Source organism: Vombatus ursinus, unplaced genomic scaffold (genome assembly GCF_900497805.2).
Source record: "Vombatus ursinus unplaced genomic scaffold, bare-nosed wombat genome assembly UNPS02014847.1, whole genome shotgun sequence".
NCBI lineage: Eukaryota > Metazoa > Chordata > Mammalia > Diprotodontia > Vombatidae > Vombatus > Vombatus ursinus.
In genome coordinates, this window is record NW_020954625.1 from 21,262,013 (window position 1) to 21,271,870 (window position 9,858).

At 45.9% G+C, this 9,858-nt stretch overlaps 1 protein-coding gene across 1 annotated transcript; it reads right to left on the minus strand.

Moving 5' to 3' along the window:
* Positions 1-3,926: 3,926 nt before the first annotated feature.
* Positions 3,927-9,707, minus strand: DKK1 (dickkopf WNT signaling pathway inhibitor 1). Its single transcript, XM_027840734.1, has 4 exons — positions 9,417-9,707; positions 8,214-8,409; positions 5,807-5,941; positions 3,927-4,501 (listed from the first exon to the last, which is right to left on the minus strand). Exons 1-4 carry the CDS (start codon positions 9,705-9,707, stop codon positions 4,251-4,253), a joined length of 873 nt encoding a protein of 290 aa, XP_027696535.1. The 3' UTR covers positions 3,927-4,250.
* Between the last annotated feature and the right edge of the window lie 151 nt (positions 9,708-9,858).

Below are 9,858 nucleotides of genomic sequence, written 5' to 3' on the forward strand. Positions count from 1 at the left end.
TCTATCTATCTATCTATCTATCTATCTATCTATCTATCTATCTATCTTTTGTTTGTATGTAGTTTGTACATAATACATAGTTATTATATATATGAAACCAATGGGAAGTAATGAATCAAAGCATTAAAATTATGGAGAATCAGGATAGGCTTCTTACAGAAGATTGAGCAATTCCCAGCAATTGAGCCGGGAAGCCAGGGAAGCCAAAGGTGGACATGAGGAGGGAGAGAGTTCTAGGTACAGCGGACAGATTGTGAAAATGCCTGGAGCCTGAATATGGAAGAGGAACAGCAAAGGGGTCACACACATGGGGTGTGAGTAAGGTATATTAAAAGCAGGAGGGGACAAGGTTTTCAAGGGATTTAAAAGGCAAAGAGAGGATGTTATATACTTACTGCTGGAGGGGACTAGACTTTACTTAATGGGGTGGGGGGGAGGGTTACTTGGTCAGAACTGCAATAAAGGCATTATGTCCTGGGGATACAAATGCTGGCAAGCAGGACAGTTTCTGCCCTCAAGGAGCTTATGCTCTAATAGGGGAAGTCAACACATAATAGGGAACAAGAGTTGGTGGAGTGGTTTGGAAAGGGGCATGAAGGGGCAACCTGGATGACCTATTCGAGTCTAGGGGGTAGATGGAGTCTGAATTGGAGAAAAGCAGGAGGGCCAGAGTGGCCATCGGTAAGGGTGGGAAATGAAGCAATGAAAGAAGGGAGGACTGGAGAGAAGACATAGTTCCAATGAAGGATGGGCTGGTCTGGATGGTAAATGTGGGTTCATCAATTTAGAGGTGAGAGGGACCTCAAGGTTGTCTTGTCCAATCCTCTCAATTTACCTCTGAAGAAACTGGGCTCCAGAGAGCTGAAGTGATTGCCCAAGGTCGCAGTTAGAGTACCCAGCAGGGTCAGGTCCTCAAGTCCTCTCCAAATTCAGTACCCTTGGAAAGATGCTGTTCTCCAGCTCTAGCCTCTTTATTCCTACGGCAAGGAAGGGATCAGATAACTAGGACCTGTCAAATTCAAAGCCTATTCCTCTCAAATAGAGGCCTCTTCTGTCTTGGGAGAAAGTAGTCATTGAGAGAAAGCAGTTTCCTGTTTCCTCTCGTCTGTTGTACTTTGTTGAGAATCCAGGCCTCAGCATCAGGCCTTCCTGGCAATGCACAAAGCTCATCCACAGAGGAAGAGAAAATTTCTCCTAGGCACGAAAGCTGAAACTTCCCAACAAAAGACAGTGTAAGGAAATATCCTAGCCCTTCAGTTTAGGGGCAGACCTTGAAGTCCCCTAAATCTGAAATGCTTTAGGGAACAAGCCAATTCTTGAACATCTCCCTTTCTGGCTGCAAAGCTGAGAAACTTTTTTTTTTTGGAACTTGTTCAATTACTATCTTTTAAATGCCCAGAGCACTGAGTTTCCCAGGTATGGAGAGGCAAGAATTGAGTAGAAAAATAAGGGCTCTTCTCCCTTTCCTCCATATAAACCACACAGCATCAAAACAGATATATGTGTGTGTGTGTGTGTGTGTGTGTGTGTATATATATATATATATACACACACACACACACAGATGAGGTGAGAGGTAGCATGATGTCATGGATAAGTCAGAAAGGCCTGAGTTCAAGTCCTCCCTCAAGCATCTGAGTTGTCTGACAAATGCCAAGTCAATTAACCTTTCAATACTTCAGACAATTCTCTAAGACACAGTTCTGGTTTTTCGTGTCATGGACTCCTCAGGCAATCTGGTAAAATCTAAAGATACTATGTAAGAATCATGTTTTCAAACAATTGAAGGAAATGCTAAAGCTTCATAACAATAAAGATGTATAGATGGTACAGTGGATAGAGCCCTAGAGTCAGGAGGACCTGAGTTCAAATCCGGCCTCAGACACATGATACTCACTAGCTGTGTGACCCTGGGCAAGTCACTTAGCCCCAATTGCCTCTCCAAAAGAAAGAAAGAAAAAAAAACTTAAAAAAACAAACAAAAAAAAAACCAATGAAGATGTAATTTTTCCCAACCAAGTTTATAGACCCCTCCCCCTCCAACTCTATTCACTTGAGAGACCATGGACACCAGTTTAAGAGTCTGCTTTTAGACCGTAAGTGGTGGTAAAAGACACTAATTTGATGAAACCACAGGACTAAACCACAATAAATACATTGTTTAATTAGATTTCATGTAGAGAGAGAACAATGGGGACAGAGGCTTAGCCCCTATGTATTCCATTGGTATCAATTTAACATTGAAAGAATTAGAGGCAGCCCTAAGGATCCATGATTGGATGCCCATGTAGAATTTGTGGAGCAAAGAGAAAGTTGCCAATTAAGATTTGAAGGCATGAGTCAGTTTTGTATTCCCAGTAGCGGAGACAGTGAGAGCTCTGTTTTATCACAGAAAAGGAATATGGATGGTGGAGTCAAAACTCGGTCATACTTGGCAAATCAAAATGTCAAGGAAGGAAAATTAAATGCCTTATTAGCCTTCCAACGGCAGGAGTCAACCTCCAGCAAAATTTGAAATATACTGATGGCCCCACAAAATACATCCTTTCATTGGTTACTCAGCACAGTGGCAGCCTCCTAACTTCTAAGATATTTTCAGTTGTCTTCTTCAGCTCCTGGACCTGTCCATCTGCCCTTTTGATCATTAGCTGAATTTGAATTGCCCCAAATGTTTTACAAATATACAGCATGACTCTTAGGTTTATTCTATTTATTTAGTTCTAATTGTTATTAATTGAGTCTTAAGGTTGATGTAGAGTGAACCAGAAAGGGCTTTGAACTTGGAGTCAGATCTCGGTTCAGAACCTGGTTCTGATGTCTTCTGGTGTGACTTTGGGCCAGTCACTAAACCTCACAAGGTCAACACTTTTCATCTCTACAAAGAGTATGATAATGGTCAGACTACCTGATCAGGCTGATGCTGATTCAGGGTCTTCTGAATTTTAAAGTGGTATAGAAATGTAAATTATAGTTAGAAATTAGTTAGTCTTTTAGAATTTATTATACCATCCATGGTGGGACAATTGTGTCATTTATAGAGAATGCTTTGCAAACCATAAAATACTCTAGGAGAGTGAGTTATTTGACCTCATCAAGTACTTTAAGATTTCATTGGGAGATTTTTGCTTTTTATCAGTTGGGGCTGATGACATCATCTTAGATTTTGATTATATCTTGCCCCAGAATAACCCTGAAAAAAAATCACATATTTTCTGTCACGTAAACAAACAAAAAAATTAAAGATAATGACACCAAAACTAATCTTGACTTGTGATTTTTCCACATTTTTCCACTTGTGAGTTTTATTCTGAGACTGCTTAGAAATAAGAATATTTGAATGAATCAGTGTCGTCCCTATCCCAACAACAGACCTCTCCCCTTTAGCCAGGGAGCAGGCTTTTGTAGTTTAAGATACTTGAGTATGATGAGCTAGTCAAAGAGAGGAGAAAGATGGGATTTTTGTCAATTTGATAACTTCTGGTGTGGGAAATTCATCCCCTAAAGAAATTATTAGGTGTAAGTGCTTGAAAAGCCTTGGGAAATTGTCTGAAGCACCAGGAAATATTCCACTTTGTCCAACGTTACCAGAGCTCCTGAAGGTCAGAGGTGCCCATTGAATCCAGTTATTCCTAACTCCAAGCCCATCATTCCACCCGTGTTTGGTGCAGTGGAGTCACATTTGGAGTCAGAGGGCTTGGGGTCGGTATTGCCCACTACCTATGTGACCTTGGTAAGTCACTTAATTCACCTGTCCTAGTCCCTAAAATGAAGGGGTGGCTGGCCTGGATTTTCTTTTACAGTTCCTTCTGACTCTAAGTCTGTGATCTCTCCCAAAAGGCAAATGAGCACTCACCTCTGCTTAACAAAGGGAGAAGACAAAACCTTTCAGCGGAAATCATTTATTTCAATTAAAATAGAACATTTATCAGACTCAAGATAACATCACCAGTGTGTACAAAATTTACAGGTTGTGGGTAAATTGTGGACCATGCGGCACTTTTAGAAAAATAATTAAAAGTTTGGGAGCATGTACAGGGAAATGCCACATTGGATATTTACAACACAGTAATTTACTGCAAACAGTCACTGGATAGAGTTCGTTTCCTACAGAAACAAAGCCGTTTTTGCACTCCAGGCTTCCGGAAGGAGCATTTGGAGAGTGCAACTGTAAACACTGAAAGTGTCCTTCCCCGAAAAGGTTCGATGTCAAACACAGGAGTCCATCAGCAGCCGCCATCCCCAAGGGCGGTTCAGTGTTTCTGGCAGGTGTGAAGCCTAGAAGCGTTGTTGGTTAAATGGTCTTTCTGCACGCGGCAGGACAGGCCATCCGCGCAGAAACAGCGCTGGAAAATCTCCAATCCATGAGAGCCTTTTCTTCTGTGCTTGGTGCACACTTGACCTTCCTTGAGCACGGGCTTACAGATCTTGGACCAGAAATGTCGAGCACAGCAGAGACCATCGGCGCAGTCGGAGGAGCGCAGGCAAACGGCACCTTCCTGACCTGGGGAAAAGAGCAAAATGTGACCTGCCGAGAATCAGTTCGCCAGCCAGCATTTACCAGAGAGAAAAGGTAGCAATCCCTGGCCTCAGGGCGCTTCCATTCTCTGAGACACCGTAACACGGAGAGAGGAAGCATGACCGAGCATAAAGAAGACCCTGTTTAACATCCTGCTTCTGATCATAGTCATTATGTGACCAGGGGCCATTCATTTAACCCCTCGAGCACCTCAGGCAACTGTCTATAGTAGAGTGAACGGCCTATATCAGCAGCAGTGGTTTCTTTTATCGATGGAATTATTACAGTGGGCCGTAATAATTTATGCTTAAATAGTACTCTCAGATCATTGGATTTCTCTGGGGGTGGGGCCATCTAGTTTAATCTCTTCACTTGACAAATGAAGAAACTGAGGCCCGGGGGAGGTAAGTGACTTGCCCAGGTAGTAAGCAGCAGAGCCAGGACTTTTCGATCTTTGGACTCTAAACTCATTCTGTGATGCTTTTCTTTCTCATAACAACAATCTGGGGCAGGTAGTATAAATATTCTCATTTTACTGAAACTGTTCTTGATGAAGAAGAGAAATCAGATTTCTTCTTTTTGACCCCAGAGTTGGGAGTGGGGAAAACATTTATGTAGTGCCTACAGTGTGCAGACACACTGTACTAAGCACTTTTCTGCAAATAATATCTCTTTGACATGGCAACAAGGAGCAGTGGGTGGAGGTAAAGAGGTCAATTTAGGCTTGAAGTCAGGGGGAAAAATAAAACAGCTTGATAATGAAACTCCAAAGTGAAATGCCTGCCTCAGGAGGCGGTAGGGTCCCCCTCCTTTGATGACTTCAGTCAGAAACTGAATAACCAACTGACAGGTAGGCGTTAGAAGGGATTATTGTCCAGATAAGGGTTTGGACTGGATGGCTCCTGATAAACCTTCTAATTCTTGAGATTCTGTGATTCATAGAATTGTAGCGCTTTGGAGATAGGGGAAACATCTTGTCCAACAGCCTTATTTTTTTAATTAAGGAAACTGAGGCTCAGAGATGTTAAAGGACTTTCCCAAGATCATGTAGATAGTAGAGTCAAGATATGAATCCAGATCCTCTGAGAACAAACCTAGTACTCTTTCTACTATACTTCACTATCCCATTTCCCTGGGATTCAGAGAAGTTACTTACTGGCAGTTAGTAAGTAACAGAGTTGGGATTACAATCCTGGTGTCCAATCCTAAATGCAAAGGTTGGTCCTTGCTTCCTGGGGAGGAGAGCAGGATGCCATCACTGGAAGGGAGGAGGGTCATGTATTCTCTTACCTTTGGTCTTGGCAGATGGAGTGGTCCTCCTAGGTTGGCCTTCTAAGAGACTGTGGTCATTATTCACTGGTTCTGTGGTCATCTCATCCATTTCTACTGCATGTAAGTGATTCTGATCCAAAGGCACACATATCCCTAAAAAAAGCAAGAGGTGCTGGTCAAGGGCTGAAGTCTCTGCCTCAGATGTGCTATTTTATTGGCCATCCAGGTCACTTTATCCCAGGATTATAACCCGTTTGGTGAACCATCGTTTTACATGCCCCACAAAACTCTCTCTCTCAGTTTATAATAAAGGTAAAGATATAGAGTTGAAAGGGAGCTTAGAGGTTATCAATTAAAACCTCCTCATTCTCCAGATGGGAACCCCAAGGAACTAAGAGGCCACAGCAGTAGTAAGTGATGAGCTGCCTATCCCTGATACACATACCTAACAACACAAAGGCCAGAATCCAGACTTTTTAAAGCACTTTCTGTGTACAACTGAGTTTGTGTGAACATGCCAATTTTGGGGGTTGGAGGTTTGGAGGTTTGTGCTAGCAAATGAAAAACACACACACACAGATAAGTATTTTGGTGCATATCTATAGCATGACTCAGGTGAAAGAGTCTGGATTCAAAGTCAGAAGATCTTGGTTCAGATCCCAGCTGATCCACTTACTAGCTGAGACTCTGCCCAAGCTGCTAGATCCATAGACCCCAGATCTCTAGGTCTTAGTTGCATCATCAGTGGGATCCAAGATGGAGGAGTGGGAGGGACCATAGAGGTCAGCTCCAAGGAGCCTCAGAGGTCACCAGGCCAACCCTCTTATTTTACAAATGAGGAAATAGTATCAACTCGTCCAAGACCACACCATCAGTAAAGGACAAAGTCAGGTTGGGGAGCCAAGCCTGCTAACTCCACACTAGGATCTCCTTCTATTGTACTACACAAGAAGGGGTTAGATTAGATGATCTCAGAGATTCCTTGAAGATAAATATTTGCTCTTACGCACATTCAGATGATCAAAGCTCTAGTATCAGAGGCAAGATTGGCACCTAAGCCTTTGGACTTCAGAGTCATTCTCTCCACTGGACCGTGCATGTTCTTTTGAAACAGGAGTCATTTATTGTAGTCATTGGATAATTTCTATTTCTACTCTAGGTCTACTTCTATTAAAATGTAAACAAATGGAAAAATAAAGTAAATAGCAATTTAAGTACACCCAGCCCCACTTGGTGCTGCTCTGGGCACTGGGACTCCTTTCTTATGTAGCTCCTAATTCCTCTACTCCAAACCAAAGCTTTATTGAGAGCCTAGTAACTTGAGTTATTAATCTCTAAAACTAATGAGAGCTAATAACTTTAACAGGTGGTGGTGGTGGTGGTGATGGTACTGGTGGTGGTGGTAGTAGCTATAGTAGTACTAGTAGTATTAGTAGTAGTAGTAACTGAGCCTCCCAACAACACTGCAAAATTGATGCTATTATTATCATTTAACATCCATTAAGCACTTACTTTGTGCCAAGCCTTGTGCTAAGGGCTGAGGAGACAAAGAAAAGCAAAAGACAGTCCTTACCCTCGAGGTGCTCACAATCTACTGGGGGAAGACCGCCAGAAAGAGCTATGTACAACCAAGATATGCACAGGAGGAAACCGAGGGGTACAGAACTTAAGTAGCTTTCCCAGGATTACACAGGTAATAAGTAAATGTCTAAATCCAGAAGCCTTGGATTCCTGATTGCAAGGCCAGCACTCTGTCTACTGTGCCTCCATAGCAGTCTAGGTTTCAGACTGGCAAGGGACCCAAGAGAGAAAGCATAGAGTTCAAAGCCTCATTTTATAGAGGCATAAAATCAGCTGGAGGAGAAAGGGGCTGGGCAGAGGTGGGACAAGGGTCTTGACCTTGGGGTACAAAGGCAGTATAGTGTCAGGACTAGGATTCAAATGCAGGTGCTGACTCCAAACATCTTTCTTTTCACTACAATAGATTGCCCCAATTACTACTACTATTACTACTACTACTACTATTACTACTACTACTATTGCTACTACTACTATTGCTACTACTACTACTACTACCACCACTACTACCACAACTACCACCACCACCACCACTAGTTGTCATTTCTGTGGCACACTTAAGGTTTGTATGCTTTCCTGACGGGTGCCGTCAGAGAGAGAAATGCCAAGGTAAGTTGTCTGGGCCCAGGCTTCCTGCCATCACCTTCCTCTCTTCCTAAACGGGAGAAAGTGAACTTCTTTTTCTTCAGAAGCTGTAATCTGCTGTGTGGCCTCCCTACGTTGGGAGGGGGCTCCAGGGCTCCACATTTTTCCCCCAGGGACCAAGCTAGGGGAGCCCCAGGTGAAGGCTGAGTGAAGCCCAGGTGAGGCACGCACGGGGATCCAGGAGGGCGTCAGGGCCACTCACCATTGCTGCAGTAATTTCCCGGACAGCACATGACCGTACGCTGGCAGCGCCTGCGGCGCTTCCGACAGGGTAGGCAGATTTGCACCCCGATGCTGCCGCCGCCCCCGCCGCCGCCTGGGCTGCTAAGGCCCCGGGAGCCGATGTCGCAGTACTCTTCCAGACCGCAATCCTTGTCATCCACACACATAAAATGTTGCTGAAGAGAGAAGATGGGGAGGGCGTGGTGAGACCTCTGAGCCGGCTAAGAAGGATCCTAGGAGTTGGAGCTGACAGGGACCTGCCTTGGACAGCCTCCCGCCACAAAACCTTACTTTACGAAAGAGGAAACTGAGGCCCAAATAGGCTAAATCACTTTCCCTAGGTCACACAGCTCATACAAAAACAAAACAAAACAAAACAAAACAAAACAAAACAAAACAAAACAAAACAAAAAACAAACAAACGAAGTCAGAATCTGAACCCGGTCGATTGGAGTATTAGTCTTTGAATAGCCCTGGTGCTCAACCCAGGGTCTAGCACACAGTAGGCTCCTAAAAAAAGGGCACATTGATGGATTGTTTTGAGCTGGAAGGGTCCTTCCAGACCCAAATCTCTAAATTTTACAGAAGAAGAAACTGATGTTCGCAGCAGCCCGCAGTGGGTTATATTCGGAGAATGCCAGCTGCCCCTAACTACCTGAGTGACTTGGAGAAAGTCACCCTCCGCGCCCCTTTCTGAATCCCAATTTTCCCCGTAGTGGAAATAAAAGGGTTGAATGACCTCCAAAGTCCCTTCCATCTTTCCATCCCCGATCCTCTCAGTAACATTCTAGATTTGGAGCAGTTGGTTCACTAGGACTGAGGGCACGCAGGTTGCGACGTTGGTGGCGAAGTTAGCGTGGGCCGGGCATCCTCGGCCTCCCAGGCCAGAGCTCGCCCACTACGACGCGCCGCGTTCTCCCCGCGCCTCTCAGCCATCACCCCCAACGAGACAGTAGTCACCACCCCCTTTCTCAGAAAGCTCCTGGAGCCCCACTCCGCCCCCACCAGGCATCTCCTCAATTCGTCTAGAGTTCGCTCCCAGGAGCATTTCCCTGCCACCCCTCTCCGTCCATCAGGGTCTGCAGAGGAACTCTCTGGTCCCCAGGCTGGTGATGCCCTAGACTCCCACCGCCCCCTTCCACCCGCCACAGTCTGGGGGGGGGTGCCCAGGCGCGGTGCCCACCTGGTGTTTGTTGTCCACGTGCATGTACCCGTTGGGTCGGTCGAAGAGGACGCTGTCCCCGGGCGCCACGCTGACTGCCCAGAAGGGGACCAGCGCCACACTGCTGCCGCCCCCGCCCCCGCCCCCGCCCCCGCCGGGCCCCGAGTGCCCGTTCTTGATGGCGTTGGAGTTCACCAACACGGTGTTCAGCGTCGCGGCCGCCGGGGCGCACGGCGGCCAGCAGAGAGCCGCGGCCAGCGCCAGCAGAACCCGGGCCGCCCCCGCAGCCAGGGCGGGGGCCAGGGCTGGCATCTCGGCTGCGGTGATGGCGAGGAAGAGGCAGAGGCACACGGAGACAGAGACAGAGACGCAGACCCACGCGGACGGAGCGCCGGGGGAGCGCGGACCGCCCCGTGGGGAGCAAGTCCCGCGCCGCCGCTTACGGCTCCCGGCTCCGCTGACC

What these genes read in the sequence shown, in the direction of transcription:
- DKK1 (XM_027840734.1), bottom strand. Translation starts at nt 9,707, where the DNA reads ATGCCAGCCCTGGCCCCCGCCCTGGCTGCGGGGGCGGCCCGGGTTCTG. An exon ending in ACGTGGACAACAAACACCAG is followed by an intron (nt 8,410 to 9,416) that starts GTGGGCACCGCG and finishes TTCTCTCTTCAG; the next exon opens with CAACATTTTATGTGTGTGGA. An exon ending in TCCATCTGCCAAGACCAAAG is followed by an intron (nt 4,502 to 5,806) that starts GTAAGAGAATAC and finishes TCTTTTCCCCAG; the next exon opens with GTCAGGAAGGTGCCGTTTGC.